Below are 21930 nucleotides of genomic sequence, written 5' to 3'. Positions count from 1 at the left end.
CCTCCACTGGCTACCCATCACGGCCCACATCAGATTCAAGACCCTGGCACTGACTTTCCGAGCAGTGAACAGGAATGCACCCGACTACATCAAGTCTCTCCTGCAGCCTTACACCCCCACCCGCCACCTACGGACAACCGCCCGGTGGTCCCACCGCTTAAGACCGCCCGGTCCCAACACAAGCTCTTCTCTGTCTGGCCCCTCAGTGGTGGAATCAACTCCCTACCTCCATCAGAGACACAGACTGTCTCTCCACCTTCAAGAGAAGGCTCAAGACGCACTTGTTCCGGGAGTACAACGGTACTTAGGAATGGTTTGTTGGACCCAATGTTAATTTCCTCAAGGATCACAATGAGTCTTGCTAGAGACTTGTTGCTCTTGTTGGTTAGTGGTAATTGATTTCAATTGTTGTACTCGCTGTGAAATATTTTTTTATTGCTGCTTGCGTTTCTACAGGTACACTCTTGCACTTATAGCGATTCATGTTGTTTAATTGTAGCTTGTTTAACTACATGCTCTTATGGTTCTTCCCTTTGGCACTTATTTTGGTGGTTGACAATATGTGCTTCATGTTTTGGCTACCCACAATGTTTTTGTTATGTTTTTGACAGAGAGGACAGAGGAGACAGAGAGAAGGACAGAGGAGACAGAGAGAAGGACAGAGGAGACAGAGAGACAGAGGAGACAGAGAGAAGGACAGAGGAGACAGAGAGAAGGACAGAGGAGACAGAGAGAAGGACAGAGGGCACAGAGAGAAGGACAGAGGAGACAGAGAGAAGGACAGAGGAGACAGAGAGAAGGACAGAGGAGACAGAGAGAAGGACTGAGGAGACAGAGAGAAGGACTGAGGAGACAGAGGGAAGGACAGAGGAGACAGAGAGAAGGACAGAGGAGACAGAGAGAAGGACAGAGGAGACAGAGAGAAGGACAGAGGAGACAGAGAGAAGGACAGAGGAGACAGAGAGAAGGACAGAGGGCACAGAGAGAAGGACAGAGGAGACAGAGAGAAGGACAAAGGAGACAGAGAGAAGGACTGAGGAGACAGAGAGAAGGACAGAGGAGACAGAGAGAAGGACAGAGGAGACAGAGAGAAGGACTGAGGAGACAGAGAGAAGGACAGAGGAGACAGAGAGAAGGACAGAGGAGACAGAGAGAAGGACTGAGGAGACAGAGAGAAGGACAGAGGAGACAGAGAGAAGGACAGAGGAGACAGAGAGAAGGACAGAGGAGACAGAGAGAAGGACTGAGGAGACAGAGAGAAGGACAGAGGGCACAGAGAGAAGGACAGAGGAGACAGAGAGAAGGACAGAGGGCACAGAGAGAAGGACAGAGGAGACAGAGAGAAGGACAGAGGGCACAGAGAGAGGCTCGTAGGTTCAACTCACTCGGCGATGAAGCAACAAGGATATTTCCCCTGGGTGGTCCCACACTGATGTAAACATTGGAAGTGCTGAAATATAATGTGTCAAAACACGCAGAGCTGCTCTTCTGAAGAGAAGAGGGCCTCCAGGAGCCGCTGTGGTTGGCAGAGCTCCTTTTGGGACAATGAGGCGTGTTGACAGACATGGGCTGTAATGAGCAATCCTGCATGCTGAGACAAAATAGTTTGTATAGAAAGATATATACACACACACAAACTCACACACTCAGCATGCTGTTGAAACTAACATCCCATGAAAGTATAGAGACAACTTTGTGAAAGTTGTTTTGGAGGTGCTGATAGATAAGCAATGAATATGGATACAGCAAAATCAACAAAATCCTTAACCTTTCCCCATTTGATCCCACAAATACATCTAAACATTTCCTTCGTCTTCTGACTCTTACAATAAACATAAACACACATATTGAATGTAGCACAACAACTTCGGTTTCCTTTTGATGCTGTAGAGAAACTCCTGTTGATCCTGAGAAGCTGAACTGATACAGCATAAAACTTCAATTAGCTGGAATGGGGATAAAAGGTACTTAGAGTCTGAAAAGAGCTCGGCTCGGCTGTTTTTGTGTGTGCTGTCAGTCGAGGGATTACCTGCTGTGAGTGAACGTGTGACGAGGGAGCCCTTGCAGGTGTAGATCCACAGAGAGGCTGTGATCCTGGAATGGCGGCAGGCTGACTCAGACGTCCTCTCCAGGAGGTTATCGTGCCAGCAGACAACAGCCACCACAGATCTGGACAATGTGAGCTGAGAACAAGAAAACAGGAGAACACTTCAAAAACAAACATTACACTCTCGCTCTTCTCCAAATGTGGGCTGAGGCTTTGACAGAGCTTCTCTTGTCCAGGGCAGGCGAGGACAATGCCCAGACAATTAGCCCTGGGTTCGGAGGGAACGCCTTAGAAAGCAACTCTCCCTCTAAGCCAGCTGATTAAATGGCTCTAATGCTCTGCGTTTTGTACCATGTTTGCCTTTTCTGAGGGCTTTGTGTGGGAAGACTGATGTTCCCTTGACTGCCTTGGAACCACTTTAAAGTGTCGCCATGCCGGTGGAAAACAGGGAGGCCGCTGTTCCAGGGAGCTGTTTGTCAGGGAGGGACTAAGGGAGGCTTGTGTACCCAGACAGGCTACAGGCTCTGGGAAGGGGGTTCTCACTGGAGCCCTTCATCCACCCATCACAACCCAAAGCTTTGGATTGGATTCAGGCAATGGTTATTTCTCACCTTGAAGCTTTAGTCTTGCTTTCAAGGAAGGGTTAAATACTTTACAGTTACATTTAGTCATTTAGCAGACGCTCTTATCGAGAGCGACTTACAGTAAGTACAGGGACATTCCCCTGAGGCAAGTAGGGTGAAGTGCCTTACCCAAGGACACAATGTAATTTGCACTGCCGGGAATCGAACCAGCAACCTTCTGATTACCAGCCCGATTCCATAACCGCTCAGCCATCTGACCCTGAGGTCTGTCTGAACCATCTCTGATGTCTTGGCATTTCCCAGCTGTGTGTTCGTACTTGAGGTTATACTGTGTGAGTGTGTGTGTGTGTACAGTATGTGTGTGTGTGTGTGTGTACAGTATGTGTGTGTGTGTGTGTGTGTACAGTATGTGTGTGTTTTGGAGTATGCTGCCAGCCAATAAATGTCAGTGTGGATTATGATTGTCTACAATAACACAGCAGACAGTCTCCTCTCCTCCTCTCCTCTCCTCTTTTTTCCCCTTCTCCAGCCTTCCTCCCCTCCAACCCTCCCCTCCCCTCCACCCCTCCCTTCAGTGTCAATGTTTACCCTGCTTCTGTTCAACACTGAGTACTCAGGTTAACTAAAGGAGGGTTGAGCTAATAGCTCTGGAGTCCTCCCATCCCTCTGGGCATGTCCATACATTATTTTCCTATCTGCAGTTCTCTGCTGTGCTGGCAGGAGGACAGGTAAAGCTTGATGCAGGAAAGCAGACTGCGTGATCAAGGTGGGTGTTTGTCAGCCTTCAGTGGACATCCTCTCCCATCTGAGGCTGTTCTGACAGACAGCTATCAGTTTCATCAGAGTGCTGTCAGTCTGGCACCCAAGGTTTCACCCTATATCTGAGGTCTGTCTGAACCATCTCTGTTGTCTTGGCATTCCCCAGCTGTGTGTTTGTACTGTTGCATGATCAGAGCAGGAGATACCTGCTAGCGCCATCTGACAGACACTAGGCCCCTACCTGCACACCCACACACCTGTACACTACAACACACACACATGCTCATTGCAAACATATACACTCAGTCCCATAAAATAAACTTCAAGCAGAGCTGAACAGAGGTGCCCAGTGTGATCCATTGGGGGAAAGTTGAGGAAGGGGGGGAAGGAAGAGGAGGTGTTGACCACTCACTGTCTGCTGTCATCAGTTGCCACCCCTACCCCCCCCCCCCCCCCCAGCAACACCCTTCCTGTCTGGGTGATAACCATCTCTGCCAGTCTGTTTGGATTCCTCCCTTGCACCCCTGGCGTCAGAGTGCCTGTAATCTGGGGCAACACGCTCCAGCCCTCCAGCAGCTCTGAAGGACCCTCTCCTCGTCCCTTCAAGTGGTGGTGGGGGGGAGGGTGTCTGACCATCCCTCACACACCCCGGCTGGCTCTACTCCCCCCCGGACGTTTGAAGTGAGGAGTGAAGGAGCAGGCCGAGGTGAGATGTCTAGACGGCCTCTTACATCAGCGTGTGCTCTGACAGAGCTTATCTTCCAAACACACTCTGGAACAAAAGCCTGAATGCTCGGCCCCTGACAGGTGGGGAGAGGACACCTCCCCCCTGAGGGAGGACCTGACCTGCAGGGCATTTATCTCATACCTCAGCTGAGGGCTGAGGCTAGGGCTGGGGTTGAGGCCAGGGCTGGGGCTGGGGTTGAGGCTGGGGCTAGTTTGGGGTTGGGGTTGGGGTTTAGGCTGGGGTTGGGGTTGAGGCTGGGGCTAGGTTGAGGGCTAAGGGCCTGGAGGTCTTGTCCTATGGCTCTGGAGACAAAACCCTTACAGGCCTCCGTCCTCTTGCCTGCCTGACCACGGCTCCATCTCTCCTTCCCTGGTATCTCTCTTCCTGGTCCCCCCCTTCCCTGGTATTTCTCTTCCTGGTCCCCCCCTTCCCTGGTATTTCTCTTCCTGGTCCCCCCCTTCCCTGGTATCTCTCTTCCTGGTCCCCCCCTTCCCTGGTATCTCTCTTTCTGGTCCCCCCCTTCCCTCCCCTCCCTCGTCTTTGGCTCTCTGGCCGGCAGCACACATACTGCCTCTGGACGAGTCAGACTGCCTCTGGACGACGCCTGCAGATGGGTATCAGTCTCAGTCTGGCTGTCTCATTTCTACTGTATCTCGATCAAGGCAGCTCATCTGGAGCCTGTGTGTTGGCTGGGCTATGCTTTTATCCACGTGCCTGACTCTCCTGCTATCTTATCAGCCACTGGCAGACCCAGAAGGGAGCCAGGGAGCGTTAGGCCTCCACAGCAGAAAAGGTTCTGGGTCAGAGTTCCACAGGTACAACAGGTAGGAGGAGGAAGGAGAGGAAGGTGAAGATGAGGGGCAGCTTGCATGTTGCTCGGATGGGTTGGTCTTGCTCACAGAGCGGTGTCACCAGGTCTCGCTGGGCTCTGTCTGCCTGGTACTGACCTGTGGGGCCTGAGGGCTGAAGGGGCAACAGCTGGGCCAAGCTGTGAATCACTCTGTTGATAAGAGCCTTTTGAAGCCAGAGCACAGGCACTCAATCCCTGGCTTCCTATCACGGCTGGTGCCTGCTCACGGCTGAACTGTCCCTGACGGCAGGAAAGCTTCAGAATTAAGGGCAGAGTTGTTGGTTCCCTCACACACCCACAGGGCTTCCTGGACACGATCACTGTTAGACAGGGACACATCTTACATCTTGTAAGATCTTATGTAAGATGTTATTTGACATTAACAACATTTAATGAGACCAAGACATCCAGGTATTAGCCTATTTAATTAATGTGTTTTTGATAGACTTTTTGTTTGTTTTACAGACAGTGAGAAATCATTCTCCAGCAAATTCTAGTTTATATTTGTTGTTGGACAGGACACTTTTGCAGAAGATGATTGAGCAATAAAATCGTTTCACAAGATGAGCTGTGATTTTGCTCCATAATCTTCGCAGTGGATGAAACCAGCTCATCTAATTAGACCTGCTTTGTTTTCCTTTTTATTTGCAGAAGAGATCTTGGACTTAACATAATGGGCTTTGCAGAGCTAAATCAGCTTAGCGCCAAACAAGGATGCTCAGAGCTCTTTGTCGTCTCTCTTTAGCCAAATAATCATCTTTTGTCGACCTGATCCCTTTGAGCTAAGTCTGCCGATCCCCAACGCCCCAATCCCAGCTAGGCCGTGTTCCCCTGCTAGGCCGTGTTCCCCTGCCAGGCCGTGTTCCCCTGCCAGGCCGTGTTCCCCTGCCAGGCCGTGTTCCCCTGCTAGGCCGTGTTCCCCTGCTAGGCCGTGTTCCCCTGCCAGGCCGTGTTCCCCTGCTAGGCCGTGTTCCCCTGCCAGGGCGTGTTCCCCTGCTAGGCCGTGTTCCCCTGCTAGGCCGTGTTCCCCTGTGTAAACACCCAACCTGCATGAGCTGTGTGTGTGGCCAGATGACTGCCTCCATGGGGGATTTGAAGTGGCTTTTCTCTGGTTATCCTGTCAGCAGTCATCTCTCCCATCGTGAGCTCCATCACCTGCCGGGTTGGAGCCTGAGGGACGTGCTTGTCACACAGCCGGAGGTGACACCTGCTCTTCAGGTGACCTGCTGGAGGGGACACAGTCAAACATGATCAAATGTTGTTGTTATATTTTTAAATGGGAAATCGTACACAAAGGTCACTTTGATCTGCTACAGTTGTTGATAGAAGGTGTGAAAAAGGCCAGACTCAATGTAATAAAAAAAAATCACACATGTATGATAAGTATCAGTATATAGTATAGAAGTACATATATTTACATCATGGTCATTTAGCAGACGCTTTTATCCAAAGCAACTTACAAGAAAGAGCAAAAGGTGCATAGATCAGTGATCATAAACGAGATAGCCCCAAAAACAAAGCAACAAATCCCTCAATAGGTGTCGTTGTGTTCCAGGAGTAAATAAACTAACATGTGATTCAACAAATCTTTCTTAAATACAGTTGTACTCCCGGAACAAGTGCGTCTTTAGCATTTGGGAGCATGGGGAGACAGTCAGTGTATCTAATGGAGGTGGAGAGGTGATTCCACCATGGGCGGGCCAGACAGGAGAAGACCTTGTGTTGGGACCGGGCTCTCTTGAGCGGTGGGACCACCAGGCGGTTGTCAGAAGAAGACCGTGGTGGGGGTGTAAGGCTGCAGGAGAGACTTGATGTAGTCGGGTGCAGTCCCGTTCACCGCTCGGAAGGTCAGTACCAGGGTCTTGAATCTGATACGGGTCATGATGGGAAGCCAGTGGAGGGAGATGAAGAGCGGGGTAGTATGGAGTCTGGGTAGGTTGAAGATCAGACGGGCTGCTGTGATGAATATACATACCGCTCTTCATATCTTGGTACTGGTTCATCAGAGAACACACATGTTCACACACATGCACACACACATGTACATACACACGTATACGCACACACACATAATTAAGCACAGCATGGCGTTGGCTCCAGCACACACAATGACTCCATGACTGACTTTAATAGGGGCTGCTGAGAGAAGAGAATGGGATTTATATTATTCCTTTACATTCATCAAAGAGGAAACATCCCTGACCCATGGAAACCTTACCCTTCTTGTTAATGCCTTTGCTGCAGGCGTGGTATGTATTCACTCTGACACTGCATTCTGCCATGTGATGCTGGATCCAGACACTGCTCTGATCTCTAATTAGAGACTATATAATGCTACATTGTCAAATATCATTCAGCCAGCGTCATCCATGATGTTCTCTGAAGGGTGGAATATTCTGTGGTGTGGACCACAAGTGAGCTGAACTGTTGGCCCGCATCTGGTCCCCTTTTCACCCTGCCATATGGGATGAACATCCAACCAGAGGAGCAGGGGAGCAACCGAGGCAGGGGGGCCAAATGCAGGTAACAGCTCACAGGGGGGGATGTAGTGCTTGAAGATTGAGAATAACGTTCTCATGATGTTTATGCTGGTGGAGGGCAAGAACAGGCCAAATCCCATCAGAGCAGTGAGCTGTGAGGACCCTGTGCTCTCCCTCTGCTCTGCTACATTAGGCTCACTCAGGGGGCTTGCTGATCTGGACGTGCATCCCGGCCTACTAAACATCACTGAGGTAAAAGGAAAACCCTCTGAAGTGTGGTGGCTGATTGACTGACAGGATAGTGGTTCAGAGGAGCGCTCCAGATCAGGTGACCCCGTGGAGCCTCTGCTGGCCAGCCGGGGCAGACAGGGTGGGGTGGCTGTGGAGCCAAACTGCCCTTCTGCCCTCATTACTCACCCTCATCATCTCTCAGACAGCAGTGAGGTTGACAGTCAAGCCTGCCGGGGGGAGCTACTGACCTGATGAGCTCACCGCTGACGAGATGGCTTTGGACGGGAATTCCAGGGCGTCTGTAAGCTAGGCTCCTGCCTCAGTCTTAGTGAGTCCACAACTGAAACGTGAGGTACATAACATGCCCTGGCCCTGGCACCGGCACCGGCTCTGGCACCAAGGGCTCTGGCACCAAGGGCTCTGGCACCAAGGGCTCTGGCACCAAGGGCCCTGGCACCAAGGGCTCTGGCACCAAGGGCTCTGGCACCAAGGGCTCTGGCACCAAGGGGCCAGGACCAGGACCAGGGTCAGCTGGGTCAGTGGGTTGATGGCCAGACAGACTAAGGCCTTGCTGCAGTGGCCTGGGTCAGACTAAGGCCTTGCTGCAGTGGCCTGGGTTTTGAATCCGGTCCAGGCTCTTTGCTGCATCTCTTCCCCTCTCTCATTTCCTGCCTTCCTGTCTACCTTCAACCTTCAACTGTCTGAATTCCTTAAAGCATGGACATGTCAAAAATACATTATAAGAAAATATGCAGATCGCATTCAGATTGTGTTACTGGATGTGTATTGTCCTTTTAGGTTTATGATAGATGTGATGTGGTTGTGATTGTGACTTTAGTGTTTACCTAAGCACAGTGGGCCTCAGAGGCGTGGCTGCCCCTCCCCCCCCCCCCCCCAGCAGCAACCCAGTGCCTCTCTCCATACGCTGGTGTCTCTCGCTCCTCTCTGCTCCTCTCTCCAAATGCTGGTGCATCTTACTCCTCTGCTCCTCTCTCAACACGCTGGTGTCTCTCTCCCCTCTCTCCACAGGCTGCCTCCGTCCACTACAAGGCCCTCTCTCATAGTCACACACGCAAGGCCCTCTCTCACAGTCACGCAACCCAGCACAAGGTTCCCTGGCAGGCTGTAGTGAGTCAGGCTTTCTGCCTTATGGAGAACACATGTCTATTAAGGAGCCACGGAACATGGGGTGTGTGTGTTTGTGTGTGTGCGTGTCTGTGCTGTGGTTCATCGAGGGAATGATTACAGAGACGGGAGGAGGCTGCCTGTGACCTTAGCTTTGCTTTTGATCATGCACTTCACCAAGGTGACACTGAGGAACTGCAGAGCTGGGCCCGGCAACGTGGCCCTGGCAACGGGCCCTGGCAACGGGCCCTGGCAACGGGCCCTGGCAACGGGTAGCACAGCTCGGCTCTCAAAGACGGCAGGGAGACGGTTAGGGTTAGGAAGTTGAGGCTCTCGCTGTCTCAGAGGATGCCAGCTCAGAGCTAACCCTAACCCTATCCCAGCTCCGAGCTCCTGGAGAGTGACAGATGGGCATTAGGACCTGGGGGTCAAGTGTAGCTAAGATGCGCTTCATTCATATTGTTAGATATTAAGAAGCTTCATCTGTCATCAATGTCCTGTTTACCTGCAAACATGCCTGACAAATTAAATTCAGCAATTAATGGTCAATGACAATCCATGTTATACATCCTGTTTGCTGTAGCGAAGACACAAATGATCTCAGATCACGAGGAATTCATGGGTTTCATATAAATGTCACAATTTGCACTTGTCGGCTCTATATTTACATTCAGGAACATAAAAGACTAAAACTCAAAGGTTACAGATCAAGTATCTGTTCCTGTTTCAGCAGGTCTAGATTGGGGATCCACCAACTGAACCCAACAGACGTTTTAATGTTTCTGAATAGCAGATGAAGGTTTACTCATGTCTTGTCTCTTGATAACACACACTGTGGTTTTAATCTGCATTTCGTTTTGTTTCCAGAAGGGGGCAGTGTGTTGGATTAGACACCAGGGTGCACTGGATCCATTTCCTTCTGCATGTTAAAAATATGAACGTATTCAGTTAGCATACACCTTTCACCAAGCAACATCCGAGGAGATTTGAACATGCAGTTGATCTGCAGTGATGTAGTGTGTGTGTGTGTGAGTGTGTGTGCATGTGTGTGAGTGTTTGTGCGAGTGTGTGATGTCTGTTTTCACCTAAACACAGCAGCTCCAGCTAGCAGTCTCGGGTCAGTCCTTCCCTCAGGAACAAACACAGGCTGCAGCACCACACCAGCTACTCTGCTGCATCCAACATGAGCATGTTCAACACATACACACCTGCATAACTGTTGTGAACTAAATATTGTGAAATAACTGCATGTAACATGAGTTCAATGGTTTATTTAGTCCACAATGTATTATAACATAATCAATACTTTACCCTGTTTATGATCATGTTCCTTATCATTTTGATTATTATGGATCTGAAGAGGTAGTCAGTTGTTTTGCCTCATAGTGAAATGTCAGCCCCAGGATGACGGGCAGACACTCTAAAGATACTGTGTGCTAAGATTCTCCTTGGGTTTCATTAAACGTTGGTCCCATAACTGTTTCAAGTTTCAAAACACAAACAACAAACGTACGTCTGGTTAAATAGGCCTACTGTTTCCTGTGTGCTGTGGAGCAGAAGATCTTCGGCCTCGAAGAAACACCATTGTCCCAGGAGCAGATGGCCCGTTGAACTATTCGACATGAAATTACATCAAACAGTACAAACATTTCCAAATGTTTGTACAACTTGATCTATGAGGCAGCAATCAGATTTATTGGCCATGGTATTTAATAGTCTATTCTTATTCAGTAGGCTACGTGAACGAGTTGTTCATCGTTTATCGGTCATTGACTAATAGCCTATACGCAAAGGCCAAATGTTCACTCCCTGATGATTTGGAGGTCGGAAAGAGAGATTCTCTGTTAATTGCGGGCAAAACTGAATGTAGGCCAACAATGGTCTCTAACTATGAGTTTTGTGATAATCGTTGAAGAAAGAAAAGAACAAGAACGTCAGTGCTCACTAATTAGGAGCTGAGGCACTGGAGAGCCTGGTAAGCCTTTGTACACGGGTGTGTAGAGGCTGCAAGGCCGGCAGGCAGGCGACAGGCGCCGGTTCTGGGACAAAAGACTGTCTGCTGCGAACTCGCTCAGCTTCCCAAGCCCCTGTCCCTGCATGAAATCCTGCCGCGTCGCTTAACCCCTTCACTAAATGGTGACATTTTGATCAACTTTCTATCTCACACACACACTAGCATTATCGTTTCCCACATTATTGTCATTACAAATCAAATTAATTCAGGGTGATCAAATAATGGTTTGGCGCACGTATTGGTACAGTGCTTAAAACTTATTGAAATTTGAAGAATAAAATCGTTTTAATTCTAACTTAATAAACTTTAATTTTAACTTACCATAATGACGGCATGGAATTATTGACCGATGATTACGGGAAACCAAACCAAATCGAAATTATATAGATTAGGCTACATGAAACACACTAAAGTCGTGATTAATGTATACGGTTTCTGAGCAAGTTAAACGACATTCATGGCTTAAAGCTTCGGCTACACGGGCGGCAAGTAGCCTTTTCGGAGCAGGTGAACATGTATACTTTGATTAAAGACGGTGTTTAGACTCACTTAGGCAATAATTTCCTTAATTTAAAGTACATGTAACTCGTTAGCAATACTTTGATTAATGTTGGCCTTCATTCCAAAACCAATCAATCATTGTTGACTGACTGTAGTTGTGTTGCTGGTTAGTTCAGGGAAATCATTTTATTAAAGCATTAACATGTTTAATGACAACGTAGACCAAAGAAAAAAAGAAACTTTAAAAGCACGAATCTGAAGTTGCATGTAATTGTGCTGTGCGTTTGCAACGTGAATCCTTATTGACAAATGTACATTAAATGCGGCTAGTCTAAGCCTTAGCTGCCACTGATAATATTGTTGCTTTTTAAATCACATGAAATATTAGTTTAAAGCTTTAATGTATCCACAAGTGTCAGGATCACAAGCAAGTATATGGATTCATAGATTGTCCGCGGTTACAAGACAAATGTTTAAAATAATCCAAATATTGCTTCTGCAATACCTGCTTTTACAGTCCAGATAGAATTTAGATTTAATTAGGCTACATCTTTAAAATATCTAATGAAATATAATGTATAGAGTTAACAAAGCAGAGTTGTTACCAATAAAAAACTAAGACTGAAATCTGATCGACACATTCTTTTTTATTGAAAGTGTGATAATCACAACAAAAGCATATTAATTTACCCGAATAAACCAGCACAAAAGATGCCAATTCGTTTCCACTAACGAGGTAGGCTATAGTATTTAGTGCTGGTGAAAAATAAACCTGAGTTTTCTCTGCCAAATACACGGTGCTCTGCTGTGGCACGCATTCCTTCATATCTCACTGGCAGGATAAACAGTGAAGCGTCACAAACTTTTGAAACAAACTTTTCAAAAAGCTCTAAATGGTATCCATGTACAATATTTCCATGTAAAATGGAAATTAAAATGCAAAAAATCTAAGTAATATATACACACCAATGTACATGTTTAAATAAATAACTAATTACGTATTCTATTCTCATTCAATTCGTTTACAGTATAGGCCCTATATACAAAATTACTTTTCATTGTAACATAAATAATTCAATTAGACCAACAACTTCAATCCAAGGAGAACAGATTAGGAGTCCAACCAGAGTTAGGGTTCTTTCAATCCCTTTTAGAAATCTGATTAAATGTTCTATATTGTGGATTTAACTCTTTCTAAGTAGGCTACAGATAAGTCCCATAACCACAGTGTCTTCTTGGCTCAACATTCCAAGATGTCATGTGGTCTTTGTAAGCTCACAGAAGTTACCAGCACCGTGTTCCCGTCGGTAACTGGTGAATATGCTGCAGCCATGTCACAGTTTGAATATAGTTTTTTTGTCACTTTGGGGAATCTATTGTAGGGTTAGCGTCTAACACGGTTTGTGTTTTTTCAAGTCCTCTCACAAGCCTCTGGATGTTCTGCAGCTCGTTGATGGAATCCTTCACAGATGTTTTGGGCGATGTCGTCCTCTGGTTGGAAGCAGCTTTGATGCCACGGTGCTCCAATACCGGGCTGGTCTCTGGGCTGCTGGACTTGGACACCTCGGCCCCTGCAGGGACGCCCCCCGGCAGGCCAGTGGAGAGCAGGTTGGAGCCGGGGTGCAGAGACGTGGGGATGTGGTAAGGGTTGAAGCGGAGCCGAGGGCGAGAGCTAAGGAAGGCACTCCTCCCCAGTGTGGAGGCAGAGCAGGCAGGGAAACCTGAGGCTGCAGCTGCTGCTGCTGCCATGTAGGTGTAGGGGTATGGGAACAGTCCTCCAAAAGGGGGCATCGAAATTCCCTGTGCAGGAATAAAACGTTTTCGTTCACAATTCAATTGAATTCACTTTAATGACCCTGAAGGAAATGTAAACATTCACATTCACTCAAAACTAATGATTGACAAATGGGAAGTGCTTGAGGCTGTTTGAATGCTGTGTTGTATAATTACCTGAGAGGCCAACATATGCGGCGACAAGTGAAATGGGAAATGATTAGGAGAGCCTTGAGAGGACAGGCCGTTCTCCAGGCCACTGGCCCCGGACACAGAGGCAAGCAGATGCCCCATACCCATGGTGGAGAATGCTCCAGGAGCCATTGCAAACTGCCCGGGGTGGAAGAACAGCGGTTGGCCGGTATTAAGTGGGTTGAAAAACTGCTGATTGTGCAAGCCAGACAGGGCAAGGCTTTGCAGGTGACTGGCGCTGAAATGTGATGGGCTGTCCGTTTGAACCATTAAAGGAGAAAAGCCCTCCTTAACCCCACCTAAGCCAGCATCCGTGTCCTTCTTGGTAAATTCCTGCTCTTTGCGATGTTTACTGTCCAACTTGTCCTTTTCAAGATTTCGAATACTAAACACAGAGTCACTCTCTTTCCTTGCATCATGACCCTCCATCCTCCTGCCTCTGGGGCTGGCAGGGGAGGAGCGCTCAGCTGGGGGGCTGCTGGCTCCAGTAGAGCGCTCCTCTTGTGGGTCGATCTCCTGGTCACTGTCGGTAGTCTTCTCATCTGGAAATAAATAACGATATTTTAAGTACCAAATTATTTATTTCAAGGCTTTGTGTGTGAGGCTGTACTTCATGAAAGCCAACATAATCCCAGTGATGGCTGAGCTATTTTGGCGTTTAGAGTCATTTCTACTCCCCCTTGATTGACGTTGGTAAGATTGTCAAATCTTTTACGTGGACTATCAGTGGATATACAGCCACACTAGCCACTATACATAGGCTCCTCTCATCATTTGCATGCAAATTCATTTCTGTTGACTGAAATTCGAATCGGTTGAAGTAGGCAAAAATAAGATATTCAAAACCGCAATAGGGCAGTTCTGCTCAAATTAAGACGCATAAACTACACGGATTTGGATCGTCGCTGCAAAAACATGGTGTTGAAGTTCTTAAGGCCAGTGCATGCCCATAGCGTCAACCAGCCGTCAGTAGGTGGCGCATGCGACCAAAGCAAGGGCTGACATGGTGCATATTTGGACAACTAAATCCCATCATCGTATTTATCAAACGCTCGTTGACACATTAGCCTAATTACGTTCCATTATCCTAAAATACATGCTTATCTTTAATTAATGTGATTTTATTTTCTTGGTCTATAATAAAAACAAACACGTAGAATCAATGTTCCATGATGCGGATAACACTCTGCCGTGGGCCTACCTCGACTAGGTTGGTTGAACCCTTGTGGACTGCTCCCGGGTCCGAGGGGAGAGTGGATGGATTCCCTTCCAGTTTGTTCACAGGAAGAGTCATCTGAGTCGGCGCAGTCGCCGTCCGCTTTGCTCTGGTCTTCATACATTCGTAGCGATGGAAGTGTTAACTGCTTCCTGCAGACCGGACTGAAATTAGTTAATGCATCTGTATTTCGATATATCACATTATTCGAATAAAACATCTAAGCCTATACGCTCTATAAATTGTTTTCGTCTAATAGGCTACACGACTGAGACAAAAATCTAACAACTAAAAACCATGTAGGCCTAGCCTATTTATTTGAATAGCCTATGTTGGCACTTTCTACGCCTGTGCATTGATGAATTATGACACTATACCTCGAATGGCCTATATTAGACACAATTTATCTAGGCCTACCTCTTTTCTCTTCTTCCATTTCCTGTGTCTCTGAATCCTTTGGCAAATGGATTGTTATCGATTTTTAGTTGAGTTATCTGGATCAGAGAAAATAATTGGTCAAAGAAAACGTAAACAATAAAATATAGCACTCAATTGGATCAGGCTACAAGAAAATACCACATAACAGCACGTTTAGATAACCCTAACCCAGACCCACGCAATATTTAGGATCGGACCCTACCTGTTAGGCCTATCAAAAACTGATCCGGTAAATTTGCACCAACGAAAGTAGGGTATCAAAGACAAACAGTGGGTTCAAAAAGTTACTTGGATTTTTACCAAAAAGTAAGTCAGGTTGTGTTGATGACACAACTAAACCCAGATTATTCTTGATAGTTTAATAGCCTAAAACACCTGAATAGCTCCCTTTATGTCGTACAATTATTTCTAGAAATACGTTTTGGGTTGGGCTATACATCACGTTCACCTTTCTTTAACTGTTCTCATTTGTATAAATTGCTTGCATGCATTTGACCAGCGCTGATCTCTGTCTCATCGCTTCTGACCCCGTAGTAGGGGGCATAACCATATATGTAATGAGACCATACGCCCATCAGAAAACAAGTAGGCTAGGTTACCCCAAGTAACCTCACCAGCGATGGAATGCTTACGAGGGCCGTTTAATTAAATAAACATTAACCAAATTACGTGTGTTTTTAGCCTACTATTTAATTGTACTATTTCAACCTTTCACACACACACAAATGATATGACGAGGAGATATGAAATATAGAATATTTCTTCCCCAGAAAAAGGCTCACCTTGTCGTTTTGATAAGCAGTGACTGCGATGAAATCGGTCTCTGGGAAAACGTATGTTCGGAAAGTACTGTACGGTAGCTTGAGGATGTCGTTGGCTCTCACTATGTGAAACCGAGGCTGGTATTTGTGCATCGAATTCAATATAGTCTGGAAGCAGAGAGAGACAGTTGCTCAGATAACATATTTTTATGGATGCCAAGGATGATAACAGATGACGTTTCTCCAAATGGCAATAAATTACGGTAAATCGTAGACTTTTTATTAGGAGACATATGCATGAGTGGCACTGCTATGATACCAACTAGGCTCTATAGGACTATAGGTCAGCTATAAGCCCTCTATAGGCCTATAGGCTATGTCAGCTGTAGGCCCTCTATAGGACTATATATTTTGGAGTACACGTATTTACACGGACGTATTTCAACATTCAATGGGAGAAAAAACGAACTAAATTATATGCAGAACATAGACTAATTGTGTAAGCTACCAGCAACTTTGCACTTTTCTCGTTAGGCCTACGACATAATGCAGTTTCACTGATGCCAAGTATTGGTTGTCTAGGCTGCAAATTACACATCCATCAAGTGGGCTAGGCAAAACTACACAAAATTATGTTTTAACTAGACATAAGGCCCATACCTCAAATAAGGTCATGCATATTGCAATAAAGCATCTCCCTAAATGGTGATTATTTTTTAAGCAATTATTGAGCAACAATAAATAGGCTATGGCCCTGTAATTGCATAAAGGATAGTCCATAAAGACTTAAGTGTTTGGGTTATTGGCAAGATAAAAGCCTTTATCGATAAGTAGCCTATTACAAATTCTTGAATTATTTTCTTATGAAGACGCAAACAAAATGCCAACAAATGGCGTAACTTTTTCTAGACTAATCATACAGAATTCATATGATTATATCAAATTGACAATTATGCCTACTTACAAATCCATGTTTGTCTGATATATTATTCGTCAACTTGAGTTTATGGAAAGCAACGGGCTTGGCCATCCACTGCTCCCCGGTGGCAGGGCTGTCTGGGTGGATGTACATTCGCTTCGGCATCTCTGGGTCGGCTTTTCCAGCTACCATCCAACGCGAGTTATGGAACTTGTATCGGCAGTCGTCTGCGGCCACTATATCCATTAGAAGAATATACTTGGCTTTCTTATCGAGCCCATTCACACGTACTTTGAATGGCGGGAACATCCTCCTGAAAATAAGAAATACAATCCTTGTATGATGTTATATTTCGCTTTTACGTACATAGGCTGGCTCAAATCCTATAAGCCTGTGCAGACTGGCACTTACTCTGCAGTTACTGTATCTTCCTTCTGTCTAACCCGTCTGATGCATTTGATGTGGACAAAAATCCTAGCTAAGCTTTCTTCCAGAATAACAAAATAGGCTAACCAGCTAGGCTATAGTATGCTATTGGTGCCTCCTCTGTATTTTTCTTGCGCTCAACCATGTTAGCGAACAAAAATAACCTATCTTTTGTTACAGGCCTAAGCTACAGAGTTCAAAACCCCAAATGATATAACTTTATTTTCCACAGCCACAGGTCGATTGTGTTTGTAAAGGCCCACGGCAAGCTTTGTCGGAAACAATAGTTTTTCTCCTTGTTTTGGTCTCTGTCATTTTAGAAAACACGATCGCGTAAATCTTGATCTATGACACTACAACCACTGTTATTTGACGGCCATTATGTATCTCCGTCATTTGCCGATTATTGGTTATATTTTGTGGACCAAAACATTACAAACTAATTACACAATTATTTCCGTCCACAACTCTATCATAATAATATTTCAATTATATTTCAAATCACCATAAACAGTATTTAGCCTACCTTCCTGATTTTGTAATAACCATTTCGGTTCCTATTTTGTGAAATTGGTCCCATAAATCCTTGGCCTCGAGAGTGACTTTTGGGTCATCCTCCACCTCTTCCTCAGGCTCCATACTCTTCAGGGAGCGGAGATGAGCCGACTGGTGGTGATGCCCCAGCGCCGCGTGCAGCCCTGCCTCCGCAGCTCCACTGAGACCATGGTCCGAGAGTGGCTTGGTGAGCGCGCCGGGAGGCAGCGCCAGGGCAGGGAAAAATGACGGCTGGGCGGCTGCGAGAAAGGCTGACATTGGAAAGTCGGCCGGCCGGTGAGCGTGGAAAGGGTGATACGCCATGGCAGTCCCTGTGTAAACTGGATCTCTCATCGGTGCATCCAAAAATCAATATGAAATTATTACACGCTAGGGCCCACAGCAGATGTATCGGTTTGTATCCAGACTTCCAATCAGAATTAGAACTAAAGAGTTGAAATTGTTGGTCTGCGCGTTGCAAAGAGCCAAAGCGTCCCAGACGCTTCCACCAGTGCAAGGAAGGGAATGCCACTTCTGATGTCCCCACGCTGCACCGTTATGATATCCGTCAGAGACGGAAGCCACACTTCGACAGCAAGGCTGGACTCCCTATACCCACACCAACATAGTTTCATGTAAATATAATCAGTGTTCCAACTCAAAAACTGCACCAGTACATAGACGTCCCGTCCTGATCACCGTGGAACTGTGACTGCCTAACATGTCCCTCCTCCCCGGCTCCATACACTAATGAACCAAGCCCCCTTGATTGACGATTTTACGCTTTCCGGACCAATTGTAGAGCTCTATAGGCGTGGTTTTGACAGCTCCGACCAAGATCGGTAAGGGGGCTGGAGGTGTCGGAAGCATTAGCAGCAAGAAAACATGTCAACAGAATAAAAAATTAACCAATGACAGAGTAAAGATCTTGAAATCCCACCCCCTTCCACCGAGAGCAGCTTTTGGACTGGCTGTCCCGGGTGCCTAGCGAGGAGTGAGCCAGAAAGGTTTGCTCACATTTCTCTGTTTGTTGGTTTACCGGACAATGGACTGTCAGTTCACTCATGAAACCTACTTTAAACACCACGCAACGTTTAACTTTAATTCGTTGCAATTAGTTAAAAACAAATGTTTTTCACATATTAGGTATGAATTATAGCTTTCAATGTTTTTTGCATTATCAAAACACATTAATCGTTTCAGAACGGTGAAGGCCTATAGCATTTTCCTTGTCTCTCAGTAAAAATATTAATACGTCATGAAAAAGTAGATTGTGTCGGTGAAAGTTTGTAATTCCTTTAGTTTAGCTAAAATTAATCTATGCGATTCCTCATGTAGGATACACAATAGCCTACGCAGCCTACATTTAACCCCTTAATCAACTGACAATTGAATGCAACGATTGACTTAAAATTGATTGCACTAGTTAGAATGCTTGAAATTATCGATAAAATCATGTAAATCTTCTACGGCAGCACAAAGACAAACATGCAGTCCACGGAGTAAACATGAAGCTGAGACGGCAATGCTTCGAGCAATGACTTAACCTATAGCCAGAGGTGGCAATTGAACAATTGGTTACAGAAGTTAACTTATAGGAAATAAACAGACTACTCAAAACATATGGCTAGCCGGTGTCAAGTTCTGGAGGGGTATGATAAGCGGGAAGAGTCCGAGGATCACCGTTGACTGTAAGAATCGCAGCGCCACGGAGATGCTGGACACGTCCGCGTTATTCCGAGGAGAAAAAGTTGCACCTTTCAAACTGAACATATTTCGTTTTGTAGACGTTTAACGTGGCCAATATCTAAATACCCAGACGTACAACTTTAAGAAGTCCGGGTGCAGATCCTTGATTAAGAGGCTCCACATCTGTGAAGGAGCGCCTGGCGCCAGTCGGCTGGAGTCCCACAATAAGACACTTCTCCTGTCACTTCATATTTAGTCCCAGATCTTCAAACAGCTCCAGTCCATCCTCTTCTGGGTAAACATCATCATCAGAACTGTAAGCTTTGGGTTATGCACATGTAACGTATCATTTCCTCGAAGGTTATTTAAGAAATGTTTATAGGCTATTTAGTCCAATGCTTGGATGTACATGAAGCGATGCCGTTTCTCCAGCACGGTGTGTGCCGACGTCTAAACAGTTCGTCCTCAGAGACACAAGCCTCAATCTCCAGTCTAAAACTCATCCAAAATTCAGCTGAATATACCTGCACATGAGGGTGAGACTTTCAACGATCAATGTGGACCTGAACTGGATGTTTTTTCACTGCGTATTCTACACTTTAATCATTGTTATGCTAACTCAAAGTGTTATTGATATTTATGGTAACTATGAGTTAATTAAGCTATCGTCTTTAACCTATAGCCACCTTACTGAGTGCCCTGCGTGACTGTTTGCAAGATATTCATAGTGTCAGAGATTATCTGTAGCTATATCAGTAGGCTAATTGTGTTTTCAGTAAAAGAAATTGTAGGACGAATCAAGCATTTAGGAAAAGGGAGTGAAAATAGTAAAAACATGTTTCAATACCTGTATACACCTGTTAGTAATGTATCCTGTGTACAATTAAACATTAAACATTAGTTGACAATATTTGTTCCTTAGCCACAGAGAGCCACTTTATGTTATGACCTTTGTTATTTCCGCAGCTTTGCTTTAAGAGTTGTAACGCATAACGCTCATAAATATTTAGCTACTCGAAAGCCATTAGATTTAGTGAATGAGAGTTTAGGCTCGGTTTCCATGACCCTTTTAACGGCGTTTTTTAATCTAATTGATTAATAGCGTTTTGTTCAAAGAGATTCGCAATTGTAGAATGTCATAATTCCTCCAAATACATATCGAGAAAGGCATGTGGACTACAAGTTATGTCTATCTATTTTTTTTATGATGCTATGGCTAATAAAGTACGGATATTAAGCTATCTAATGATTTGCAGTGCTAGGATAAAGTTCTCGCCTTTTCTCATAAGACCCACGTGCTTGCATGGCCACTACGTGAAATAGTAGCCTACCACTTTACAGTAAAAGTCTATGACAAAAGCATTAACAATTTCAATGACTAAGTTTAAGTGGAATTTATACTTTGCTGCAGTAGGCAAGACATGTTTCGGCAATGGTAGTTCTACCATGAGGCCCCACAGATTCTATAAAGGTATTAAAAACACACAAAAACCTTTGAGATTTTATACACGAGACAAAGTCACAATCCAAATATGTAGACAGGAAACCAGGAGCTTACTAATGTAGAACTGAAGTACGCTTGGGTAGGGTACATTCACATTTATACTAATAAGTCTTATGTTATTGTCAGGTAGAATGGGGTGGACATAAAATAAACTAGAATATGCCAGGAAATAATTGTTTGCTATAGAGTTCTAAAAATAGACGACAATGGAAAAGTTATACTAGAATACAGCCATCTATTTCCTGCAATAACAAATGTTAAAATATGCTTTTAGGCAGCACGTTTTGTCCGTTTCCTACAGTCGAATTTAGTCCATGTCTTTGAATATGTTCCACATTTCCTTTGCAACTTTCTATCCTTGCTCTAACATCTCTCTTTGCAACTGCTCGCTGGCTATATTTATCCTGACTGGAGTTCCCGGCGCCAGACCGTTTAAGACCTGTCACAGCCCCTCATAATTCCCCGTCATAGAGCACAGAGCTGACGGTACGAAGGTCCAACACAGTCCCGTCTCCCCTCTTATCCACTGACTTCAGTGGGTCTTTCCACCGTCATTACGTTTCTGGTTTTATTCATTCATTGTTTATTAGGTGACTTACTATTTGATCATAGAGAGTTACTTACTGTTTGATCACAATTGGCTGTGACATCTTGCTGACTTACGGTGTCATCCCTCTTCCAACGTAAATCATGAATGACTGATGAAAAACAGAGATATTATTCATGACAACGACAAACACACATTTAATGTTATATACTTAATGTTTCCATTGTCCATCAACTTATAATAAGGTGGCCTTGGATCGGATTCTTATATAACTAATATACCTAACACAGTAGCTACAAGACATGTTTGTAATAGCATAGGCCCCATGCATGTTGCAAATATGGCTATTTGCGACATCTCAACGCAGGAATTGTATCGGATTGAATGCTGTTGACGTTTTCATGAGCCGGTCTAGGTAGAGATGACAGTTCAAGGGCGACAGGCTGCACCTTGTCACATAGGTAACAGTTGGGGGCGCCAATATAACCAACGCTTAGCTTTTGTGATACACAAGGCATTTGGGAGAACCAGCCAACCAGGCCCCTAAGTCCAAAACGTAAAAAGTAAGCTACTTGCATTTTCCACGATAAAAACAGGAATTCTACCAGTTTAT

General features: G+C 45.5%; 1 protein-coding gene across 2 annotated transcripts; it reads right to left on the bottom strand.

Moving 5' to 3' along the window:
- Positions 1 to 11945: 11945 nt before the first annotated feature.
- On the bottom strand, positions 11946 to 20251 carry tbx2a (T-box transcription factor 2a). 2 transcript variants are annotated; one of them, XM_047020649.1, is made up of 7 exons: positions 17570 to 20251; positions 16663 to 16930; positions 15720 to 15866; positions 14917 to 14993; positions 14485 to 14663; positions 13269 to 13825; positions 11946 to 13118 (listed from the first exon to the last, which is right to left on the bottom strand). In XM_047020649.1, the coding sequence occupies exons 1-7, from the start codon at positions 17929 to 17931 to the stop codon at positions 12678 to 12680; spliced, it is 2031 nt and encodes a 676-aa protein (XP_046876605.1). In that variant the 5' UTR covers positions 17932 to 20251; the 3' UTR covers positions 11946 to 12677. The 2 variants fall into 2 exon arrangements, with proteins under 2 accessions (XP_046876605.1, XP_046876606.1); XM_047020650.1 differs by having other exon boundaries at positions 14485 to 14651; positions 17570 to 20249.
- Between the last annotated feature and the right edge of the window lie 1679 nt (positions 20252 to 21930).

Source organism: Hypomesus transpacificus, chromosome 5 (assembly GCF_021917145.1).
Source record: "Hypomesus transpacificus isolate Combined female chromosome 5, fHypTra1, whole genome shotgun sequence".
Classification (NCBI taxonomy): domain Eukaryota; kingdom Metazoa; phylum Chordata; class Actinopteri; order Osmeriformes; family Osmeridae; genus Hypomesus; species Hypomesus transpacificus.
Note: the sequence above shows the minus strand (reverse complement) of the source record. Positions and strands in the feature narration are given on the sequence as shown.

Bases quoted from the DNA above. Each gene is read 5' to 3' on its own strand.
- tbx2a (XM_047020649.1), bottom strand. From the start codon at position 17,931: ATGAGAGATCCAGTTTACACAGGGACTGCCATGGCGTATCACCCTTTC. The intron at 15,867-16,662 runs GTAAGTAGGCAT...CTCTGCTTCCAG, and splicing joins TATCAGACAAACATGGATTT to ACTATATTGAATTCGATGCA. The intron at 14,664-14,916 runs GTAGGCCTAGAT...AACTAATTTCAG, and splicing joins AATGGAAGAAGAGAAAAGAG to TCCGGTCTGCAGGAAGCAGT.